Source organism: Panthera leo, chromosome E3 (assembly GCF_018350215.1).
Source record: "Panthera leo isolate Ple1 chromosome E3, P.leo_Ple1_pat1.1, whole genome shotgun sequence".
NCBI lineage: Eukaryota > Metazoa > Chordata > Mammalia > Carnivora > Felidae > Panthera > Panthera leo.
The window spans coordinates 5474271-5498924 of record NC_056694.1 but is presented as its reverse complement, the minus strand read 5'-3'; the positions used below and the strand labels follow the sequence as shown (position 1 = coordinate 5498924).

Here is a 24654-nt window from a genome sequence, read left to right as displayed (position 1 = left end):
ATGTTTATTTTTGACAGAGAGAGTGTGCACGAGAGTGAGCATGAGCGGGGGAGGGGCAGAGAGAGAGGGAGACACAGAATCCAAAGCAGGCTCCAGGCTCCGAGCTGCCAGCACAGAGCCTGACGCGGAGTCAAACTCACGAACCGCGAGATCATGACCTGAGCCGAAGCCGGACGCTCAGCCGACTGAGCCACCCAGGCACCCCTAAAAATTTTATCTTTAAATAGAATACCTTTCATTTTTACACAACCACAATACCAATTATCATATCTTTAAAAATTGACAGTAATTCCTCAATGTCATCAATCATTCCTCAATCATCAAAGTTCTGATTGTCTTATTAAAAGTTTTACAGTATAGTTTGAATCTGGATCCAGACCAGCTGCATACACTGTAACTGGTCACCAAGCCTCATGATGAGTGTTTGTACCTACGAGTCTCTTCATATCTTTTTCCTTATAATGTACCTGGAAGAACCAGATTTTTGTCCTGGAGGGTGTCCCCAGGCTCAATTTTGCTGAACTCAATCCCGTGGTGTCCTTTATTGCATTCCCCTTTCTCCTGTATTCTCGGCCTTGATCAGAATCAGTATTATTGTTTTGTTTCTTTGCCTGTTTTGTTAGAGCATTTCATCGGTGGTGGTGGTGGCTAGTCCATCCAGGGGGACACATGTCTAGTTATCTCTCCTTTTGTGGTATTAGCAGCTTTGATAATAACCGCCTCGCTCCATTACTTTAAGGCTACGTAATGTCTTTTAAGATAAAAAAGAACCTTGCCCCAAAATCATAGTTAACACTGAAATTATAAGCGAAAACACTGACATTTTAGCCAACACAGTCTCGGTTTTAGAAAACTTTCAGTATTGTTACCGTGTCAGTAAAGCTTTATGACAAAAGTACTGATGCAGTTGTTATTACGCTGGATTGGATACAATGAAAAATCCTGTTTTCTCCTGCCCAAAATAATAAAGAATAGCTAATACCATCCTTCTCAAACATTTTCCCAAAAATTGAACAGGAGGAAACACTTCCTAATTCATTCTGAGGCCAGCATCACCCTGATACTACAGTCAGGCCCCCTATTTCTGTCTTGTAAGCCAGAAGACATTTTTCTAGTGTTTCATCTTAGCAGCCATTAATGTTTGGTTTCATGTAACATTTTTTAAAAATGTTTTTATGTGAGAGAGAGAGAGCGGGGAAGGGGCAGAGAGAGAATCCCAAGCAGGGCTGCAGGGCTCAATCCCACTAACTGTGAGATCATGACCTAGTTGAAATCAAGAGTCAGATTTAACCCACTGAGCCACCCAGCTGTCCCTCATATAACATTTAGAAGCCCCAAATATCTAACGAAAATGCTTTCTTTGTATGGGTTCCAGTGGTGCTTTTAGTTATCATTCACTTCGCAAGCGTCAGAATAATGAATGCTGATGAACTTTTTTTTTTTTTTTTTTTTTTTTTTTTTGAGAGAGAGAGAGGGAGAGGGAGCAAGTAAGGGAGGGAGAGAGAGAGAATCCCACGAGGGGCAGAGAGAGAGAGAAGCAGTGCTCACTGGAAGCAGGGCTCGAACTCACCCAATGTGGGACTCGAACTCACAAACCTGAATTCATGACCTGAGCCAAAGTCAGGTGCTTAACCGACTGAGTCACCCACATGCCCCAGTTAATAACTGAAACCTTCCATAAAAAAGGCATGTTTAGTACTTCCAACAGGCAAAGGAGTCAATACCTGTAGTGAGGTCGCATAACTTTGGTAACTAATGTTTCCGTGGCATCAGACAACTGTGACCAACCATACTTCTTTTTTAAAGACAGTTAAATGATGTGTGAAGATGTACAGTGTAGAAGGGATCTGTGGACCACGGTGAGACCTTCATGTTGGAATTCACCCATTGAGCATTGACTGACAAATTTACCATGCATGGTCCAGGCCCTGTGCTAGCCCTTAGGAAACAAACAGGAAGAAGGCAGCCTAGGAGTGGAGTCCAGTGAGCAGTGGAGCCATGCGAAAGTGTGGAGGGCAAATACGTGACGGGCGGCGGAGGAGGGAGGGCTCGGGCTCCTGGGAAGCACAGGGGTGGCTTCTTGGTCGCAAGCATTTGAGCCAAGTTCTAAAGGAAGAGCTCTGACCAAACAAAGCCTTCCAGATGTGCATTGTGGGAACCGTGGTGGCTACGTGCGGTCCGGGGCCACAGCCAGAAAGGCGGTGGGAGGGACAGGCTGGGAGAAAAGCACACCGAGCCAGGATGTCTGGGCCGTGCGTCGTCCTTCCTGCGTCCTCCTGCACGGCAGGCATCTGCTGATGGCCCTCAGGGTGTGCGCTGGGGCCTGGTGACGGGGCAGGAGGCAGTGCAGGTGTCCAGGGAATGAGGGTGGTGGGAGTCGCGTTCGGTGGAGATGGAAAGGGATGACAAGTTATTTAAGAGGTAAGAACTGACGGAGCTAGTGACCACTGTGGCCTGCTTGGAGAAACCATCGTCCTGTCTTCACTTTGGAAGCAGTTCTGGTTTGCTCACGTTAATGTATGTTGGAGCTTTTTTTTTTTTTTTCTTTCTAATGTTTATTTTTGAGAGAGAGCATGAGCAGGGGAGAGGCAGAGAGAGAGGGAAAAACAATCCGAAGCAGGCTCCAGGCTCCGAGCTATCAGCACAGGGCTCAACATGAGGCTTGAACTCACAAACCACAGGATCATGACCTGAGCCTAAGTCCAGACGTTCAACTAACTGAGCCACTCAGGGCCCCAGGATTTTTTTTGATAATTTATGTAATTCTGTGTTCCAGATCTTTGAAATGCCAACATTAAAAAAAAAAAAAAAATTCTTACCTATAATTAAGTTATACATGTAAACTACTAGAAAAACATTCTGAATAATGTAAAATAATCAGGGTATTATGTATTTTTATTCCTTAAAGATGAAGTTACTTATGGATTTTTAAAGTACAGAGTACACAGGTGAACTCAAGCCCCACTTGAGGCTCTGTGCTGTCAGCACAGAGCCTGTGTGGGATTCTCTCTCTGCTCCTCATGCATTTCAGCTCTCTTTAAAAAAAAAAAAAAAAAGGACAAAGTACAATTTGAGAGACCCTTCTTCTCACTTTTGATAAAAATTTTTTCATCTGTGTATATATATTTCATGCTCTACTATATTTAACATTAGATATGGCTTTATGGTGAAAATTTTGTCTCAGATTCTACTACAAATAATCAAATTGATAAATTACCCCACTCTGGAGACAGAAATAAGGATGCTCTCGAATTAATAACATTTATCCCTACTGAAATAGTTTTCATTTATGTATTATATATAAATATATATGTATATATTCACATATTACATTATATACACAATACATATATATACATGCATATACACATATATGTATGTATACAATATATATGTATAATATCTATTATACATAAATGAAAACAACTATTTCAACTATATTATACATAAAACAACTATATATATATACATATATATATATACATATATATTTCCGCCCCCCCCCCCCCCCCCCAAATGCTGCTGTTTGCTAGATAAACACTTGCTGAAATGAGATTTCCTGTAACTCTACTGGGCCATCACAGCTGCGGATCTAAGTTAAAGAGCAAAGTCCAAGTTAAAATATCTAATCATTATACCTTATTTAAAATACTTCTTTATTATTTATTTAGAGTGCACACAGGGGAGAGGGAGAGAGAGGGAGAGAGAATCTTAAGCAGGCTCATGTTCAGCATGGAGCCCGATGGGGGATGCAATCCCATGACTGTGAGATCATGACCTGAGCCAAAATCAGGAGTTGGATGCTTAACTGACCCAGGTGCCCCCGAAATACCTCTTTTTAAAGTAACACAATTTGCTACTTATAAAAATAACCAAAGAACTTCTGTTAGAAACTATCCGTAACTTCACCTCCAGGATGACTGCTGTTAGCACTTCAGTAGATCTCCTTGAGAAAAATATAGGCAAATCTGTTTTTTCAATTCTTTGGTTTTATTTATTTATTTTTTTTTTGAGAGAGAGCATGAGCAGGGGAGGGGCAGAGAGAGAAGGGTGGAGAGAGAATCCCAAGCAGATTCTGCCCTGTTAGTGCAGAGCCCTATGAGGGGCTTGAACTCACAGACTGTGAGATCATGGCCTAAGCCATGATCGAGACTCAGATGCTCAACTGGCTGAACCACCCAGGCACCCCGACTAGATATTTTACCCTCCCTCCCCAGCACCCGCACACAGTAGGATCAGAACACTTTCTCGGACCAGGCATTTATGAGTGCCAGATGAGCCCCGTGCTGCTGCCTGGGCTGGTGTGCTACGGGAAGGCTGCCAGCCCAGCTCTCTAAGCTCCCAGACCGTGGGGTGGACTGTGGGGCCTTGGGAGATGGAGGAGAGGGGGAGACACAGAGCGAAGGACTCGGAGTCCTTCAGATTGAGAAATGGTTCTGACACCTCAGCTGGCCATGCATCAGTGTGTCCTGCCCCTCCCCCATCAGAACGCTCTGTATGACAGGTCCCACTGTCCCCTCTACGCTCTTCCCGAGGTACTGGCAGGTAACGATGATCGCTGCTTCGGTTTTGTGGTCTGGAGGGTAATGGAGAACACCAGTTCATAAAGGTCACAAGAAAATACTAACTGGTTTTTAAAAACCAGCAACGGCCACAAAGTCAGAGGGCCTCCCTGAACAAGACACTGCCGGCCACGACTTCAGGGGCGCCCTCCCCCATCACCCTCTTCAGGATACTCAGTTTTCCTTATCTGTAAGACCACAGAGTCATCTTCTCTTGGAATAAAGAGGGTAATGACCCCAAAATACGTACACAGTGCTTCCCAGTTGCACAGTGAGATTAAATGATTGATATTCCATTTCTGTCACTGACGTTTTGAAGTCCTATTTCAAGATCCTATGCAAACTGCCAAAGAAAAAACCCCACACCTCCAACGGCGGACACCCTCACGTGCTCCTCTGCTGACCCCGTTCTGTTAGACGAGCGACTGCGTTTCGTCACTGGCAAGTCAGATCAGGAGTTCCGCGAACATAACTGAAACCTGCGGGCCTGCTGCGGGGAGGCACACGAGAACTGGTTCTGCTCCCCAGAAGTGGTCTCAGGAGCCCTGGAAGCTCCTGAAATTGGAACCGGCCGCCTCGGCTCGGTGGCCTCTTGCAAGAGCAGCAGGAGGCACAGGATCTAATCCTCCGGTGTCAGGGCATGGGCAGGGCTGATCAGTGACTCATAACAGTTAGAGGATTGGACAGAAATGTCCAGGACTGGGTCATGCAGGCAGTGGCTACCATTTTGGACAATCAGGTATAGATCATACAAAAATAGAACAGTGTTCCATTTAAAAGCCTGATCTAGAAACATGATGGCGGAGAAGCATGTAGCATGACTCAGGCCTGCCTGGTACGCGGTCCTGGGATTTTGTATCTCAAAAGTTTTTATGCCCAGCCAGGCTGATAATTTATTTTTCCTAAACTAAAATTTTTAAACCAGCTGATGATGTTGGGGAAAGGTATGTTCTGTCTCAGCCAGATGCTGGGATCCATGGCAGCTGGCAAAGCATCTTAATACTTTTATACTTAATTTTTATGTACAACTGTTATTGTCAGTTACATGTAGTCTTAAAACACCAGGATTCTTAGGCTTAATTAAGTATACTAAACACCCAATCCTGGGAGCTGCCTACCATACAATGTTCCTGGGCCCACCAGCCCCACAGTTCTGTAGCTACCCTGTGATGTTCTGAGACACCGACTTCTCCCTGGAGGGCTTGGGGGAGTGGTCCTTGAGACTGAAGCTGGAGGGTCTGATGGCCACGTTCTCTTGTTGCCCAGGGCTGTTAAATAGAGAACCAGGCTTGAAAGAGCTGTTGAAAACTAAGTTCTCCTCCACATACATTTGCTTCTCAAACTCAGCATTCACTGCCCTGTGTAAGCCACAAGTGTGTGTGAGGGAGGGCCCGGAGTGTGGCCTTTTTGGTTTGTTTTTTGTTTTTTTTTTGCATCTCCTCTCCACAGGGGACACCTTGGTTCCCCAGGGTAGTTGACTCTTCCCTGTCTGGCCTTCAGTGTCCCCATTTAAGAATAAAGGGGTTGAACTAGTTCAGAGGTTGTGATTTGTGAGATCAGTCTAGCCCACGTTGAGGATTGGCATTAGCTGTTAACATCTAAAACAAGCATCAGGATGGGACGCCTGGGTGGCTCAGTCATTTGACTGTGCGACTTCGGCTCAGGTCATGATTTCATGGCTCAGGAGTTTGAGCCCCGCGTCTGACTCTATGCTGCCAGCTCAGAGCCTGGAGCCTGCTTCAGATTCTGTGTCTCCCTCTCTCTCTACCCCTCCTCTGCTCATGCGCTCTCTCTCAAAAATAAACAGACATCAAAAATTAAAACAAGCATCAGGGCTGCCCGTGTTGCAGGTAAGAGCTGACTTCCAGCAGCTTCAGACAGGAAGGAACTATCTGATGGAAGCAGCAGCCCAGAGAGGGTTGGTATAGCAAGGCCTCCCTCAGGGCTCTCTCATCAGTCACCCTGTCTTCTGGGGACATGAGCTCCATATCACCAGTGGGCAGAGAGCAGAGGTCACCCCCCTCAGCATTCTCACTGGGCCACAGAAGTCCCTGTCTCGTCTGAGTGTCTGCCTACCGCCAGGAGGACGACTGTATGGGGTGGTCTTATGCTGACCTGGACCACCCATAAGCTGGGACCAAGTAGTTGCCTTCAGGTACGTGGACATGTGGTGGACACCCAAGCAGAAGCCTGGCTAGTGGGAAGGGGAAGATGGATGGACACCACGTGGCAGCAAGTGCCCACTCAAGGTGGACTTGCGTGTTGTTTTCTGGGGGAATCACAAGATGTGCCCTACTCTGCCTGTTCCTGCTGGGTCAAAATAAGCTGGTTATGGGTTATCTTGCTGACCAGGCCCAAGGCCTTCACTGCCCTTACTGTCTCACGGATAACCTTTTCCGCGCTCATAATGACATGCCTAGCCCCTAGGGGTGCCTGGTTTTGTCACTTGATCACCTCCTGTCGTGTTGAGTACACTCCAGACCAGCACCATGCTGCTTGCCAGAAGGGGACACAGAACATGCAACCGGCTGTGCCTCTGAGGCCATAGGTGCCGGCCTTTGTGAAGTCTGTAGAAAAGTGCGGGATACGTACTGCTGACTCAGAGCAAGGTCCACATTGTAGAAGGAATTTTTCTGCCAGGGGGCTAGGGGACCCTGGGGAGCTCAGCTCCACAGACCTGCTCTAGCATGTGCTGTGTGCCCTGCACCGTGCGTGTGGAGAAGGTGGCTCATGGCCTGCAGCCTGTGCAGAGGGGCCCTGGGGCAGCAGGAGGCGTATCAAGACCAGCCCGGTCCAGGGACGCAGGACCAAGAAAGGCCTCCAGAGACTTTGCTGTTTGGAAGAGGGAAAGACAGATTGGGGAACGCAGAGACCAGGAGACCCGAACCCCATGACTCAGCCTCAGGGAGGCTGTGGAGGGACAGGTTCAGTTGGAGCTTTTGGAGGCAGCAGGCAGGATGGACAGACGGGCTTGGGGCACTGGCCAGCGCAAGGGACGGGGTCGTGTGGTCAGCTTGGAGGGAAGGTTCCGCAGACGCTTCTGAGCACAACATGAGCCTTCCTAACAGACTGAATGAGGGCAGTGCCACACGGCCTGGGGGTGCCCTTCACTGGCAGGAAAGGGAACACAGGAGTGGGCTTAGTGGAAGTATGTTAAAGAGAGGAGAAACCTTTCTGAAAATGTCCTGTTTTTCTAAAAGCAGACATTCAAGAATGCCATATTCAGGAAAGTGCAGGACTTTTCACAAAGCAGCTACATATAACCAGCACCAGAGCAAGACCTAGATTATCAGCCCCCCAGAAGCCCACCCCCCCACACACACACACGGCGCTGTCCCTTCTCAGTCCAGACAGCCCCAACTTCGGACCCCGTGACGGCGCATCTGGTCTGGCCCTCAGAGGAAGTGAACCACACAGCGGGCTGTCCTGTGGCGCTCCATCGCTGCGTGGATTCACTGGATAGAAGGCTCTTGTCCCTTCTCCTGTTGATAGATGTTGAGGCTGGCCTGTCAGGGCTGCTCTGAGTATCCCAGTGGGGTTTTGGTGCCCACGTGCACGTGTGTAGGTTGGCCAGGGTGTGTGCGGGGTACGTACCGCACCAGGACCCGGGTTTGCCTGGCACTAAATAGCTTTGGGCTGTCCCAGGTTACTCTCACCTTCCTTCCTCACAGCGGAGTCATCACTTGTCACTTTAGGGTCGAGTGTGCTGCATCTCTGCAGCCATTTTTGTTTCTCTCAAATGTCTGGACCGAGTACTCGAATGGCACAGCCTGTGAACATGTGCCTAAACTCATTTTAAAGTTCAGTTGGGTCGGGGGCACCCGGCTGGCTAATCGGTAGAGCATGTGACGCTTTATCTCACGGTTGTGAGTTCAAGCCCCACGTTGGGTGTAGAGAGTACTTAAATAAACTTTAAAGTTCAGTTGGGTCAGTCGGGACTCAGGAGGCCCTCCCGGGAACAGGCCCCAAAGTTTTCCATCTGAGGCTGAGTCTGTCTGGCAAGTACTCCAGGGAGGGTTTTGTTTCTGGTTTCCAGTTCAGAGCGCACGGAGCTTTCCTCAGACTTGAGGACGCACACGGCAGGGACAGAGCGTGCTCCCGGGAAAGGCCACAGGAAGGTGGTTTCCAGACAGTATCAAGGAGCAAGAGGGCCAAGTGTGCCTCTGCGGCCAAGCGCAAGACGGGCAGAGGCCACACCTGGCTTTGCAGGAAGTGTGCTTTCCAGGCCAGGAGGGAGGACACTGGAGGCCTCTCTGCTGCGTGAGCTGGTGCCTCTGTGCACGGGCTGTCTGCTCTAGGCGACGTGCCACTGCCAACGGACTGAGCACACGTGCCATTGTAGGGCAGGCATCCTGGTGCTTTTTCAGTAAGTCATAAATTAGCCTGTAACCATCACGGAATGAGAGCACTACCCCACAAATGACTTGCTCTGAGGCCTGCTGGGGAAGCTCAGCACGCCTAGTAGGAAGAAATCATTTTGCAGCCATTTAAAACCCTATTAGGACATGCTGAGCAGGGCAGCCGCTGTGTGCATCTGTGATGAAAAGTAGACACAGGGGCGCCTGGGGGGCTCAGTCAGTTGAGCATCCGACTCTTGATTTTGGCTCAGGTCACGGTCCCAGGGCTGTGGGATGGAGCCCTGTGTTGGGGCTCAGGGTTTGTGGAGTCTGCTTGGGATTCTCTTTCCCCTCTGTCCCTCTCCCCCCCACTCACTCTCCTCTCTCTCTCTCTCTCTCTCTCTCAAATAAATTACAAAAGAAAAGGTAGACACTGAATTGGGGCACAAGGCTGACTGGGGTTGCCTTCAGGTGCTTGGGGCTCCCCATCAGAATGACCTTGCTTACCTGCTGGTCTCGAGGTTCAAAGCACGCTCGGAGGTCTTCAGAGGCACAGAGACAGCAGGCACAGGTCTGAAGTAGCCCCAGTGCCCACAGCCTCTCTTGTACTTCGAGAATCTGTGTCCACAACCCAAGAGGAGCCATGCAGAAAGAGCCCTGACCTGGGCTTTGGCCTCCAACTATGGCCTTCGACCCTAGGCTGGCAACCAGAAGTGAGAAGAGCTATCTATCCTTCAGTGTTCAGAGGCCCATATGCCCTGAGGCCACTGGGAATCCTGGGAGCTTCCAGGAGTCTGGTCTGGTCTGGTGGCCTGTGGCTCAGACGGCATTACACTGCCCTCTCCTGGGCAGCCATCTGAGAATTAGCCCCACAAGCTCAGGCCAGTGATTTTTTTCAACAGCCAGAGCAGATTTAAAGCAAATTCTGAAAGCCTTCTAGCTTTATAAAACGAAGGACAGAAGGCACACACACACCCCTGGTCCCTGGCCACACTGGGAGACCCCCCCCAAGTCCCCAGGCTCTGGTAGTTCCTGAAGGCAAGGGCAGTGTTGTCCCTCTGTCGTCCCATCTTCTGGAACTTCCCACCAGATCTCTGGCTAGCCCTTGGCACCACATCTGTGGGCACCAAAACCCAACAAGGTTTTATTTTTCCTTCCTGTTTGTAACGGCCTCATTCAGGACTGGGCTCCCAAAACACCAGCTGTAGGCACTACGGCTGGGCAGCTTAAGGGCCATGGTCTTCCAAGGCCTGAGACATGCCAGCACTTGTGAGGGCCCCTCACTGTCTTCGGTTTTCTGTTCTTACCCTTATCCCTTAGGTGACTTTAGACAGACGTTGAGATGGCCTCAGGTGGGCTTACACGCATCAGCCGTAAATTGCTCCTTGCACTTTAGATATCTTTACCTTTAAGGTCTTATTGAAAATGTCCCGGTTTCGTGACCATTCCATAAACTTCATCTTTATCTTCCTCACAGAACGACGCAAATGGGACAGCAAAGCCTCCTTTTCTCAGGTATGTTGAACTGTGTTCCTGGGGGTCTTGGTAGGTGCACAGCCCGGGGCAGGGGGTGGGGGGGGGTGTCCCGGCCGAGGCGCCTTAGGCCTATGGGGTCCAAGGAGAAGGCGGCCGCCTTGTTCTCACAGCACAGGAAGCCTGCCCGGCCTCTGCCTGGGTCCCCAAGGGATGCCTCCCAGCCATGTTGCATTTGGCATCTTGATCCAGACCACGTCCTTATGGCTCTCTCACGTAACCCCTCCCACACAGGGCCACAGAAGGGTGGGCTCTCCCATTACAGCATCTACAGCCCTGGAGAGTTCTGTGACGGGTGGGCATGGGTGCACAGAGAGGACTGCCACCGTGAAACGTCTGTGTCTAGAAAACGTCCAGAGTTTTATACAGAAGCCTTCTAACTTCACAGAGCAAGGACGGTAGTTCACAGCTCCTCTAAAACCCAATTCCCATCCTGTAGTATGTCTGCAGACGTGGTTTTTCCTCTCCCCCTGCAGCGGAGAAAACCCCTTCGCGACGGTGAAACTCCGGCCGACGGTGACAAACGATCGCTCTGCACCGATCATTCGATGAAGAGCAGGCCGGGAGCTCCAGTCCCTCCGACGTTAAGTTCTCACTTGCAAAATGATGTGTTGTTTGGTGTGCGCTTAACTGTTGCAAAGCTTCGCCAAAGGGTGCCTGATTTTAAATGTATTCCACTTGAGCAAATCGACGCGTTTTCTCAATTTAACATAGTTGGGTTGATACGTTTGTCTTTAATAATAGTCTAGTGACCAACTCAAATCAGTGAAAATATTTTCCTCCCATTCTGTAAGAAGACCAAAAATTTGGTTCCAATCCTTACTGTATCATTTTTTTTTAATATTCTGTGATTATTTTTTAATAGAATGAGGGATAGTCTGCTTTCGTGACCAGCTCTCTGCATGAAATGAGCACAGTTTTATTTTAAAAAGCATGTGCTCTTATCTAGCGTTATAACATTATCTAAAGGAAAGGCTGGTTGTGTAAAGTTGCATCTTAGCATGCAAATCATAATTTTAAGCAATATAAATTATGAATAGTCTATAAAATTTGATTTTTTAACTTAAAAATTCTTAATTTTTGTTTAACCAAATGTAGAGCTACCTAGATGGAGAAATCCCCAAGTTCCCCTTGATTTAGACATCGCTACAGAGCACGGAGGTGTTCTGCCTGTCCCTGTCACGGCCACGTTTAGTACTTGCATAACCCTAGAGCCACGGACTTTGGTAGTTCGGAGTCACCGACTGGATTCACCAATGAAAACACACCAGGCTGTGCTGCAGGTGATGGGCGTCACTCACGCGTGTAAGGACCCTGCGTGTGCAGACCCAGGGCGTTCTCGCTAAGCCGGCTGACCAGAGCTGCCTCCATCGCTGGTGTACTCTGAAACCCCCTGGGATCCAAGTTTCTCCATTTCTGAGTCGGGTACGGACACACCTACGCACGCCCCGAAACAGCGCGTACAAAGCCATATGCCCGAGTCTCAGCGGCTGGGATGGGAAGTTCTGCATTTCACCCGAGACCTGCCCCGTGCCCTCAGAACCCGGGGTGTCCCGTGCCAAGGGACCTCGGAGCGAGTGGCCGAGTTGATCTCTGGCTGCCAGGGATCGGGCCCTGTTTGGGAGGAGTGCAGAATCAGGACTCACACCCAGGCCATTCACTGTGTGTGGGCGAAGAGGGCCCTCTTTTTTTATCATAGCCCCTTTGGTCTCGCCGTAACTATCAACGTTTTTCTAGACACTTGAAACTAGTCCCGGGCAAACGCAGGTAAACCAGTGTGTGTGCATGCCACTTCTCGTTCTTGGTCCTGTCCCGGCCGCGTTGGCAAACCAGACGAGGTCCCCAGGAGCTGAGGGGTCAGACCCATGTGAGGGCTCTCCAGGGGCCGAGTGGTTGGCGGGCAGTACACCTGTCTTGAGGAAAGACGCTCCAGCCAGGGAAGAAAACACGGTCCACTTTAGTTACGTGGTCCACCGCTCCTCTAAGAGGAGGGTTCACGGAAGCCCGGTATTTTCAACAGGGGGGTGCGGGGGGAGGGTTTAAGACACAGCCCCGGTGTGTTACAGGGGGTGGGGGCCCTGGTCTCCAGAGCTCCGCTCTCTGGGATCCTTTGGCTTCGTTACAGATTATTAGGTGCGGTCTGCGGGCCCACCCGGGGACCCGTTCTGCACCTCCAGGGAATGGGCCGCAGCGGGCACCCACCTGCCTCACAGAGGGTGGGCGGGCTTGCCTCAGGCCCCGGGCATGGAGTAATGTCAAGGTATTATGTTTCGTTATAATAATAAAACTTCGAAAAGCACATTCTCTGGAGCTGCGAATGCCTACAGAGGACTAGATCAAGATCGGCCACGATGGACAGTGTTGAAGCCAGGCGCTGGGTATGTTATTCTAGTCTGGTCACAATTTCCAACGTCCACACAAGTTTATTTATACAAGTGGCAGTGTGCACACCAGGCAGAACCAGGTCAACAATGGTATGAATCTCATTTATTTAAAACAGTATTTCTCACCTTTCTCAAATTGAAGACTGCAAAAAATAGAAGCAGTGCTTTATTGAGTTGTCATTCACCCCGAAGCAGTGCTGCTGCGTCCCCACGCCGTGACCCCTGCGCCCCACGAAACCGCAGCTCACGCGCACGCCGTCTATCCCGCCTCACTTTACAAAACAGTCCTGGAAGCTTAATCAAATAAAGCTACTGTACACGACATTTACATTAGAAAAAGACAGCTGGATGTAGGAAAGCCAGGTGTGTTGTTCCCTTTAAGTGAAGTTTGCTCCACAGTTGGGGCATCTTCGCTTCCTCAAGGCAAAACAGCAGATGAACCCAAACGGGAACAAGATGATGGCCAAGAAGATGCCCAGGAAGGTGAAGGAGTCCTCCAGAACCCCGACTCTGCAGAGAGAATGGGGGGGGCACGCGCGTTAGGGTCCCTGGCAGACCCCGAGGCTGGACCCAGTTCTGTACCCCCCCCCACACCCCGGCACAAGAAGGGACTGAGGCCGCGAGGACCCAGGGCCCCGGGTGCCTCACGGTGACCAGGTCCACAGAAGCAGCCTTCACCCCTCCAGCAACAAACCCCCGGCCTCTTACACATGCCCATTTACCCAGGGGAAGGCTAGCTGCCACTCTCAGCCGCTACGTTACCTACAGAATTACCACTTACAAAGACAAGAACGTTCAGTTGCCACATAACCTGCAGTGTTTTCTCCTCCGTCACAAAAGGAAGAACAAGAAGCAAATGCTAGTTTCTATAAAAATTCTTGTATCTCTGAAAACAAGACCCAAGAAAACCGTATCATTTTAGAGTTTTTCTCCCCACTGTTGAAAAGTTTTATTCTTCTATTCCTTAGAGGGAAATTCCAAAAACTTATGAAGTTTAGAATTCAGACTTGGGGGAGGGGTACAATAGATTTTAGTGAACAATTAAAATCAGCCACATTCACAACGTCTGGAAGAAGGCAGCACTTAACAGGGTGCCTGTGTGCTCAGTCGGTTAGGTGTCTGACTTTGGCTCAGGTCGTGATCTCGTGGTTCGAGCTCTGCGTCAGGCTCTGTGCTGATAGCTCGGAGCCTGGAGCCTGCTTCAGATTCTGTGTCTCCCTCTCCCTCTGCCCCTCCCCTGCTTGTGCTCTCTCAAAAATAAATAAAATCACTTAAAAAAAATTAAAAGAAAAAAAGGCAGCATGTATCTTGAGACATTTAATCTGTTTCTTCAAAAAGTCAAGTTTACCTTCAATGCGCACAACACACAATTACCACAAGGCGCCTCCGGGCTATCACCCCAATCATGAGCCACGCGAGCACAGGTTCAGTGATCTGAAGTCACCGCTCACATTCCAGGGTCCTTTTCAAAGGCTCGCTCCCAAAGGTGGGAAGCAAGAGCCGTGTGCTCAGCTCTGCCTCTGCTCTTTAGGCTACTTCTGGAAAGTTCTGGACACAGCTGAAATTAAAATGAGAGCCGCAATAGCCAGCTCAGCCCTAATGAGAAACCCGTTACATTCCGGAGACCGAGGAAGAGCCGGTGGAAACAAACTCTCCCAGGCGGCCGGGGAGCCTCTAACCCTGTCTACCGCGATGCGAACCGAGGGCTTTTAGTGAACAGGGCCCTTCACCAGATTTCACGGGAACAAATGGGCCAAAGTGCCCAGGGCTGAGTACTGAGAAGGAATAAAGGAGGGGCTCCACGGGGGGACAGGAGCTGGGTAGTGAGCAGGAAGACTTGACCCACTCCTTCCTGGGGAGGCCCCCACTCCCGTGCCCCCTGCCCCGGGTTCACCCCAGCTGCCTTGGTCTCCCTAAAGCCAGGTCTCCCATCCGTGCCTCAGCCTGTCTTCAAACACTGCTAAGGATCTCTTGTGCCCTTCCAGAATGTTCTGGAAACAGCTGCTTCTCCTTTTGCCACCTTGTGTGTGCAGAGGAAGGTTCGGCTTAAAAGAAGCACCCAACAGAAGGCTTCCTCCACTCAAAATGCCAAAGCTGCTAATGCTGCTCCTTCTGAGGGCCACACTGCACCCAGCCCTACGGAGCAGGCGGGGGAATTGTGAGAAACCAGACTAAGAGGCCTGGCTTTCCACTGCTTAAAGAAAAAAATCAAACTCAATGCCCACTTCTCTTCCTGCCCACTCAGGAGAGGGTTGCCTGAAACTTCCACAATGGACAGACAGTAGGGTCAGAAGCGCTTCCCAGGTGCTGGTCCTAACACTAGTTCCCCTGATAAACTGCAGAAAAGGGGTGGGGGGGTTCTCTGGTCAATTTGGGGAAACTCTCTCCCCATCCTGGTATCACAGCGCACAGTAGTTTAGGAATGGCTCTGAGAAGTCCTGTAGTAAAACCATTTGTTGAACTGTTGTCTCAGCCGGCATTTCCCAAACCGATGTGTGTGCCGAACGGTTAGACTGGACACAGACAAGGCCAGATCTGGGGGAAAGTTAATCAGTAGGCCTGAATTTCTCTCAGCAGAGTTACCTTTCCTTGAGAGCACGCACCAGCAGAGGGGGGAGAGAGGATCCCAAGCAGGCTCTGCACTGTCAGCACAAGAACCTGGCACGGAGCTCGAACCCACGAACCTGGAGGTCATGACCTGAGCCGAAATCAAGAGTCAGACTTGCTTAACTGACTGAGCCGCTCAGGAGTCGCCTTTCTAAGGACTGCAAAGGCAGTCGGGTCGCTACACTGCTCTCGGGCCCTCCCATGGCTGCCCCTGCCCGTGGGAGTCCGGACGCAGCTGCACGGGGCCCACCTTACACCTGCCCCACCGGAAAAAGCACCTAAGGCCATGCTGCCAAAGTCAGGGGTGAGGCTGTGGGCCACCAGCTGTGTCCCCACACACAGGGAGACTGGACAGGCTGCCCCGGGCAGGGAACACACCTGTTCTGTCCACAATCCCCGCCCACAACTCCTGCAACTACTGATGCTAATCAAGCCACTAACAGAGCAGCTGGAAGCAGCCGGGCGGCCCTGTACCAGTTGGGAGTTACGGCACCACCCAGGTGCCACTGTCCTTCCTCCTGGCCTCTAAGCAACGTTCCACCTACAGCTGAAGTCCCAGGAACCACACCAGTTCACACGTTCGGTCAGAAATGTCCAAGGAAACGGCAGAGGGCAGGGGCAAGCCGGGCCTCACAGCTGGGTCACCTGCACCAGCACAGAACCTTGCAGAGAAGACTGCCCTCTGGAGGAGCAGAGGGTGCCTTGCCCAGCGTCCCCTCCAGGGGCCAGTGAGGCCCGAGGACCGGGACTAGCGGGCTGAGCACCCACCCAAGCTGGACACTCCATGTCATCTCGTGTCAGGATCCAACCTGTCAAGAGGCACAGCCTAGAATCCATGGTGTCTGCTCAGAGGCTCCAGGTGTCTGGCGGGAGGCTGGGGCCAAGGCCTGTCCTGTCGTCCTCAGTGCCCTCAAGTGGGTGCGTGTGGGCAGCCCGCACCCCTGGCTGCAGGAGCGCCTTCCCCCCCCCGCCACCCTGCTCCGCCCCAGCTGGGTGCAGTCTCCCCGGCGGTGCAGGGGCCGGGAGCTACCCACGCTGCCCGGCAGGCCCGCCGAAGTGAACCGCCCATCCTGGGGGCTGCTTTTCCCGGATGCTCCAGGGCCCGCCCACCACCAAGCACACCCGCGAAGGCTGGTCACTCTCGCCCAGGCCCTCGCTGCCCTGGAGCCCGGGGGACCGGCCCCCCTGCTCAGCCCCCGGCAGCTGCTCTGGGAACCTAAAGAGCAAAGTGAGGGTAACACGGGCTGACCCGGCCCACCTCCGTTTCCCAAACACGGGTAACACCAGCCTGCGGTGCTTTCCGTCCAGACCTGTCACTCACTGTCACCAGAGCACAGCCCAGCTCACACCATTCACCTTAGGGGCCATCCCTGCCAGCAAGTCTACGACCAGACCACCTCCCACAAGACAATGACCAGAACCCAACCTGGCTTTGAAGCCTGAGGGACAAAGGGACGGCCAGCAGGAGCCTCCAGCTCTCGGGCACCACACTTCCCACTGGAAAGAGTCTTACCCACAATTCCAAACAACAGAAAGCTCTGAGAAAACTTTGTTTCATAGGCTTACAGGAAACTCACCTGGCAGCCACAGGTGACCTGAACTGATGTGGCCACTGATGGTCATAATGCATTCACTTAACATGAATATTCACGTCTTGCTACAAAAATATTAATGTTTTGACCAAGAGTAATGCCCCAGACCTCAAAAACAATGCTGACATAATTTAGTTTTTAAAAATCCAGACTCTTCTGGGGGCCTGGGTGGCTCAGTTGGTTAAGACTCCAACTTCGGCTCAGGTTATGATCTCCTGGTTGGTGAGTTCGAGCCCCACATTGGGCTCTGTGCTGACAGCTCAGAGCCAGGAGCCTACTTCAGATTCTATGTCTCCCTCTCCCTCTCCCTCTCTCTCTGTCTCTCTCTCTCTGTCCCTCCCCTGCTCACGCTCTGTCTCTAAGATAAATTAAAAAAATTTTTTTTAAAAATCCAGAATCTTCTGAACTGAGAAACATAATCTGATCTCTGGGCCATTCTTGATGCAGCGACACTCCAGATTACAGAGCAGACCTGTCCTCAGTTACGGTCCCCATGTGGCCACCACAGGAGGGATGGGATGCCCTGTCCTGGCCATCTCCTGCCGGCCTCTCCCAGCTTCCCACACTCTTCTCCCCAAACCCCCCCCGGAAAGGCCCCGATCAGTTCAGGACAAAGTTTCAACTCTTTCAAGTGGCTCGGAATCCAAACTGAGCAGGTTGCTCTCGCTGAGGATGGAAGGCCCCGCCCCCACTCTTGAGCAACAGATTGTGTGGTTGTATGTGGGTGTGGGTGTGTGTGGTTGGGTGGCTGGCGGGGGCGGGGGGGGGGGGGGGGTCAGGGAAGCTGGGGAAATAAGGAACTTGACAAATGCTGAAAATGCTTATTGGATGTCTGACTCATCCTATGGAGAGAGGGGCCGCCCGCCATCTATCTAGAGCGGGCCTGGGTGACGCGCTGGATGAGCAGGATGACAGAGGCCCTGCCTGCACGGGGGTCCTGCCTCACAAGGGACGGCAGCATGGGAGGCCCGAGCCCACGCGTCCCAGGAGGTCCCGAGGCTGGGTGCCAGATTTCCCCACCTCCCGCTTTCCTTACAGCAGCCCCGCCCAGGGCTTCCCAGTCCCCTCCCCGCCACCGGGGGACCAGGTACCACGAGCTCCAGCCGCCCCCAGTTCGTCCCCAACTACTCACTCATAGAGGCAGAATGCAGCCCGGGGGCAGTGCCCAGACCAGCCCTCACCTGAAGGACTAGCCTCTGTGGGGAAAGGGAGCGGCAGACTTCTCGGGGTGGGGAGCAGATGCCCCGGCACGCGGCCACCCGGGTCATACCCGCCCGCCTGGCGCATCTGTCCGGCCCTCTGCGGTCCCAGGGCCTCCCCTGCAAACAGGCCGCCGGCGGCTCTGAACGGCCTCACGCCTCCCCGAGCAGATCACGGGGCGGGGCGAAGGGGTCTTCCATGACAACGGCCTCTGGAGGTGCCGCGGGCCACCCCGGCTCGGTCCTCGGCCCGCAGACGGGAGGCGGCCCCACGGTCCCTCGAGTGCTCCCACGGGCTGCACGGCCCGCCAAGTCCGGGCTCACCTGGGTGCTACTCCCCCTCCTCCGGGACCGAGGACCAATGAGACAGTGCCCACAGATCCTTTCCTCTCAGGACCCCTCCACACACTCCACCACGTCCCCCCACGTCCCGTGTCATACCCTCACTGCCTGCCTGTGCCCCCACCGGCTCTACCGGGGTCACCAGTCCCCTCCACGCTGACCACCCCGGGCCACGTGCACCTTACCGCTGGCTTCAGGCGACATCTGACCCTGATCTGTTCCTGGAGCCTCTCTCGGCTTCCAAGGCCCCACTCATTCCCAGATCTCCTACCCCCTCTCTGGTTATCCCCGAAACTAAATACCCGAGGACGCCCAGCCAGTGTCAGTGGGGAACTCAGAGCAGGCCAGGCCCTGCGTCTGCTGCTTTACGCACGCCCTGGCCTTGACCCGTGCTGCTCAGAGCGCCTTCTCCACGGGCGACCCCAGCACAGCCCCTGGTGCACCCAGCCGGGCCTGGTATCCCGGACTCTCGGTGCCACCTCCCTGGGATCAGGATCCAGGCACAGCCCACACCCGCCCAGGGGAGGCCCAGCTTTGGAGAGCCCGGGGGCCCGGCTGAGCAAGACGGCACCCAGTCCCCGCGGGCAGGGCAAGAAGGAGCACGCTCATCCTCTGGGCTCACACGAAAAGCTCTCTTGCAGCCGACTAAAAAGGGAAGACAGAGTCAGGCTGCTTAAGATGATGGCCAAGTGACATGGGACACAGGCCTCTCGCGCCAAGCCTCCCTCAGAAGAAATCACAGACGTGTGACTTGGGCAAATCGCTGCCAAGCTACCAGGGAGGGAAGGGGACAGAGCCTGGCGGGCTGCACGGAAAGGGAGAAAGCACAGTCACATGACAAGTGTCCTGTCTCCCAACTCTAGACACCATGCCCAGGGGCCACCTCTCCATCCTGCCCAGAGAGGAGCGGCCTCAAGGCCACGCACCCACTCCCCAAACCACAGGAGAGCCTCCCTAGGAAGCGCCGAGACTCTCCTTCCTTCCCGCTGCCCACCTCCCTTCCCCCAACCCCCCCACCCCCCAGCCCCCCCACACTCCCCTGTGCTGCAGAGGCACAGAAAGGACCGCTCCCCAGACGGGAGGGCGCTGCCGGCAGGGGGCAGGCAGGGGGCAGGGATGCTCTTGCACGAAGAACCCAAGTGCTGGAGGGGCCCTTAGCTCTGGCATCCATCCTTCTTGGGCCACAGAGGAATGTGCCAAGAGGGAGTCCGTGTGTGGTCCCAACACAGTTCCCGGACTTGCTCTCAGAGCACCCACTCCTCACTGCCTTCCGCCCAGAAGAGGGAGGACAGGGATCCCCACACAGAAAGAAAGAAGCCTGTCTCCGACACAGGAGTCCCGCACCTCAGCCTTCAGGCAGCCTGACCTTGATCGGGATTCCGCAGGACTGGGGCTCTGGGACCCGAGGCAGCAGAAGCCGCTGGCCCCCAAAATGACAGAGCTCCCACCCCAGGGAAAGTGCTCCCCATCTGGCAGCAGCCACGTGGGCCTTGCTGCTGGTTGTGCACAGGCACGAGGGCCAGGAAGGGGGCTTCAAAGAGAGCATCCCAAGACGCTCCCGTTTCCCAGAAGGGAAAACAGGGCCAGGATCTGAACCCAGTTCCTCCAGCAGGCTGGGCACTGGGACAGAACACTCGGACGTAGCGTGGAGGCCCGGAAATCCCAGACTGCTCTGCTCCAGACAGACCCCCCCCCGCCGCGGCCCCCCTCTAGTTTACCGGCCTGACACCACTCCCTAAACTTGGGAGATCACTCAATTCTCCCACCCAAAAATAGGCCTTTGGAATCCTCTAGCTGGCCCAAGTGGGGACAGCACTGTGCAAGCAGCCAGGGCTCTGAGCACCCGGGACCGCCTCAAAGCCAAATACAGTGGGTTTCCCCTCACCCACCTCTACAAGCAACCCCCCGAGACACCGGGGACCAAGTCCCGATCCCTGCTCAGCCCAGCGGCACGCTGCCAGCGCCCAGGCCACACAGGCCTTCTTCCCACCCTTGGGCCCTTAAACCCCAACAGCTGTGACGCCCCCAGGTGCCCAAAAAGAGAAGGGCAGTCAGGAGGGTGCGGGTCATTCGCCCTCCACCCGCCCCCTCCGTGTCCTCCAAAGGCATATCAAAGAGGGGCCTGTTCCGAGGGGCGCCTGGGTGGCTCGGCCAGTTAAGTGCTGGATTCCTGGTTTTGGCTCGGGTCGTGATCTCGTGCTTCTTGAGTCTGAGCCCCAGGTCAGCCCAGCGCTGACTCCGAGCTGATGGTGCAGAGCCTGCTCGGGAATCTCTCTCCCCGCCTCCCTGGTTCGCATGTTCAACCTTTCTCTCCAAGTAAATAAATAAACTTGAAAAACCCAGAAAACAAAGAGAGAGAGATGCCTGTTCTGAGTTTACACACGAGGCACGTGGCCAGCCCACGGCCCCAGGGCCCCCTGCCCACAGCCCTCTTTACTAAGTACTCAGTTGGCTCTGGGAGTCCCCCTCCTCCCCTCATCTCTGTGATGCCCCCGCTCCTGGACGGCACTCACCCCCCACTCGTTACTCCTGTGATTCTGAAACCTTTAACTTCCCCTTGTCTCCACCCTGGGCCTTCCAGATACACCTGCGACACGAAGCCTAAGTGTAAACCAGTGTTTCTCAATTCCATCTCTGAGACTTCCAACTTCCTCCTCCCACTCAAGGGGCTGACCTGGACTCTCTCGCATCAACCAAGGGCAAGGACCAAGTCTTACCCGAGTCTGACTCCTACGGACACCTGCCAAACTCCAGAGGCTCTGGTTTGAGAATACGGAAAAATCGCTCCTGCCCCCAAAGAAGCCCGGTGTTTCTGTCCTCCTCCAGCTGACCGCCCTGCTGGGGATGAAGCAGCCCTCAAGGAGGGTGCTCCCCTGGCCTCCTGGACCTCCGGCTCCTTGAACACACTGGCCACTGGGGCTTTCCTAGCTGCCCCTTCCCAGCAAAATGAAACCTTTCACCACCTTCCAGAATCAACTGCAAAGCAAACTTACACGTCCTAGAACCAGGGACATGAGACATTAACATTTCTACATCCCACTCATTTGGGACTCGGTGGCCCCAAAAGCACTCTCCTCAGGAAAGTGAACCCCTCCCCTATGACCCTTGCGACCTGTTTAGATCTAAGGACAAAAGAACCCTCTCTCCCCCACACCGCAGGTCAGTTAGCTTGTCCCGAGACAAGACTAGCCCACCTCCGAACGAGTCCGCCTCTCTGAGATTCTGGGTATGTGTTCTCCGGATGGGGGGGGGGGGGGGGACAGCCCCCGGCCGGTGACATACCTGCAGACCGGGCAGCCTCCAACGACAACGATGGAATTGGCAGGGTACCTGGTGACATTTCGACTGTGGATGTTGTAGACCCTGGGGTGGTGGGTGGGTATCCCTGTGGGCAGGAAGGCACGTGAGAAGGGGGCAGGGAGGAAATCTGGGAAGCGTGAGGACTACTCCTACCTTTCCCCCCGACCTCCCCCCACTTATCCTTTCCAAAATCAAGACGACAGCCGCCTTCGCCGAGAGCCCGCGACGGGCTTGACCGGGCGCTAACTTGCAGACGGCACCTGGTTAACGAAGTTAATTGGCAAGACGGCCGTGGCGCGACCCGAGAAGGGCCGGCCTGGTGCTCGCGAATCCCCAACACCCCCCCCCCCCGCCCCCGGGTAGGCAGAGGGCCGCACGGCGGGATCCCGCTGCGGGAGCCTCACCCGCCGCCCCCGTCCCCACCGGCTCGCGTTCCCGGCCCCGAGGAGGCTCCTCGGCAGCACCCGCGCGGGGACCCCCCCCCCCGGCCGAGCACGGCCGGGCCGCGCCCCCCCGCCGCCGCCGCCGCGTCCGGAGAAAAGTTGGTTTCGGGGTTAAAGGTCGCCACAGCACGGAGCCCAAAGTTTGCTCCCGGTCCCCCCCGCCCCCGCCCGCTGGGCGCACCTGTGACGAGGTAGGGGTAGGGCGGCGGCGGGGGCGCGGCGGGGATGGCGCCGTAGCCGTGCGGGCCGCACGCGAAGTCGCCCTGGCCGGCCTCCAGGTTGTAGGCGGGCGGCCGCTCCTGCAGCAGGGGCTTGTGGTCCATGGCGGGCGGCGCCCACCGCGCCCGGCCCGGCTCCCGCCCGGACTCCCGCTCGGACTCCGGCTCCCGCGCCGGCTCGGACTCGCGCGGACGCCCGGACCCGCCGGCGGGACCCGCTCCTCGCGGGCGGCGGCGGCAGCGGCGGCGGCTGCGGGGCTGGGCCCCTCTCGGAGGCGGGCGCCGCGGGCTTCCCCTCCGCGCCTCCCCCCGGCCAGTCACAAGACCCGGGTCACGTGGCGCAGCTCCCGGCAGGGGGTGCGGCGCGGGGCGGGGCCGGCGCGGCGTCTTAAAGGGGCCGCGCCCGCCCCGGGCCACCCGCTAGGCCGCCCGCCGCCTTGACCCCGCGCTCTGCCCTGCGCCGCTTCCGCGGCCCCCAGACCTCCCGCCGCGAGGAGACTGCCCGCCACACAGGGGACTGGGGGGAGGTGCCGCACTTGGGTCGTGACTTTTATGGCCCGCGGACCCCGCCCCTTCCAGAGCCGGGGTCGGCCCCACCCATCTCCTAGCGGAGACCCCCGTGGTAGGCGGGAGATCCGATGGCCCGAGCCCACTCACCACGGGGAAGGGCAGGGACCCGGGGCGGCCTGGAGGAGGGTCCAGGAGGGGCGAGTCCCCCGGCTGTTACCTATCCTGGGCAAAAAGAGCGGGGGGTGGGGAGGTGCTCCGCGTGTCGGGTGACCCCGGATCCCAATCTGGGCCGCGGCCGGGGTCAATGGAAGCTCAAACCCCTGCGGGAAGAAGCAGGGCGCGCATCTCAACGTTGCCTGCTCGCGCTCGACTGATGCTCATTCTCTCGATTTTCGTCTTGACAAATTAGATCATTTCTAGGAGTTGCAGCCACTGATTACAAATAACTCCCCATTTGGGGACAAAACCCTAGCTATTGAGCACCTCCTACGTGACAAGCACTGTTCCGGTTGTTCCTCGGTTTCACTCATCGGCACAGCAACCCGGGAGGTACTTATTAGCCCTGGTTTACGGGGCCGGGCCGGGGACAGAGGCTCAGACAAGGGGAGTGGCCTAAACTTGGCGCAAAGACCAACCACTCGGTTGGGTTCCCTCAAAGAAGCATTTTCCCTGTCACCTGCTAATGTTTAATGGGTTTGTAAAAAACTTTAAAAAGAAAGATCTGAATTTGTAGCTCCTCTAGGCCTTTCCAGGGCCTTCTGTAGCATTTGGTGTTTCCCAGCCTCTTTTACGTGACCTGCAGTTTGATCCAGCGCGAGGACAAAGGACAGCTGAGACCCCAGCCTATTTTGAATTTCTCCGAAAAGACCATCTTCTCTGTCACAAGTGTGACTCCTCAAAGCCCATCCCCACCTTTTATCTCCTGAACCGGTCACCATCATCCCAGCATCCTGTGGGGTGGAACGAGGGATGGGTCTGGCTAGCATCCAGGGAGGGCCAGGTCAAGAAAAGAGACCGCAGAGGGGCCAAGACTGGGGCCAGCAGAGGTCCTGGCCTGTGGGAGAAATGGCTCCACAGGACAAGAGCCCCCACCAGGGAAAAACAGGGGTGCATCCCCAACCTCATCGACCAGTGAAACGTGGGCTTAGGTCAAGCCTGCTAACACGCTGTCAGCTGTGCACACCCATATGGGGTCCCCCGTCCTTCCCCAACACCCAACCGTGCCAATGTAGTAGCAGGTAGCTGGTGAGGTCATTTCTCATTGGACTGCAGGTAAATCGGCAGATGTCCCTTCAATTTCCCTGGGAGAAGATGTCCCTTCAATTTCCCTGGTTAATTCTCCCTTCCTCACGTGCCTTTGTTTGCTAATCAAACTCCACAAAATCCTTAGCCTCTGGCTCCCTTTTCCTCCAATAATTGATTCCTCCTTCCCCCACCCCCCAGCTTGGAAATCCATATTCGTGAATGAGAGGATGTGGCTTGGATTTCCCAACATCACTCTGGTAAACATTGCTCACAGACACAAAACAGGTCCTGCTCCTTAATTCTTGAGTAAGTTGAGTGTGACCTGTTATCCCACAGGCCACAAAAGCCCTGGGGGGTGGGGGGAGGGGCAAAGATGACAGGC

General features: G+C 54.3%; 2 protein-coding genes across 4 annotated transcripts in view; one reads left to right on the top strand and one right to left on the bottom strand.

Annotated features, from left to right (window-relative positions):
- BAIAP2L1 (BAR/IMD domain containing adaptor protein 2 like 1) overlaps positions 1 to 11119 on the top strand; it is a 93109-nt gene extending 81990 nt beyond the window's left edge. For all 3 annotated transcript variants that reach the window (XM_042922709.1, XM_042922710.1, XM_042922711.1), the window contains 2 exons: positions 10377 to 10414; positions 10909 to 11119. In XM_042922709.1, coding sequence (XP_042778643.1) covers positions 10377 to 10414; positions 10909 to 10984 — 114 coding nt within the window. In that variant the 3' untranslated portion in view covers positions 10985 to 11119. The remainder of the gene's footprint in view (positions 1 to 10376; positions 10415 to 10908) is intronic.
- Positions 11120 to 12902: 1783 nt separating this feature from the next.
- BRI3 (brain protein I3) lies at positions 12903 to 22716 on the bottom strand. Its single transcript, XM_042922712.1, has 3 exons — positions 22481 to 22716; positions 21839 to 21941; positions 12903 to 13326 (listed from the first exon to the last, which is right to left on the bottom strand). The coding sequence occupies exons 1-3, from the start codon at positions 22620 to 22622 to the stop codon at positions 13194 to 13196; spliced, it is 378 nt and encodes a 125-aa protein (XP_042778646.1). The 5' UTR covers positions 22623 to 22716; the 3' UTR covers positions 12903 to 13193.
- Positions 22717 to 24654: the final 1938 nt, after the last annotated feature.

Excerpts from the sequence above, each read along its gene's own strand:
- BRI3 (XM_042922712.1), bottom strand. The coding sequence starts at position 22,622 with ATGGACCACAAGCCCCTGCTGCAGGAGCGGCCGCCCGCCTACAACCTG. Across the intron at positions 21,942-22,480 it reads CTACCCCTACCTCGTCACAG|GGATACCCACCCACCACCCC; the intron begins GTGCGCCCAGCG and ends TCCTGCCCACAG. Across the intron at positions 13,327-21,838 it reads GGAGGCTGCCCGGTCTGCAG|AGTCGGGGTTCTGGAGGACT; the intron begins GTATGTCACCGG and ends TTCTCTCTGCAG.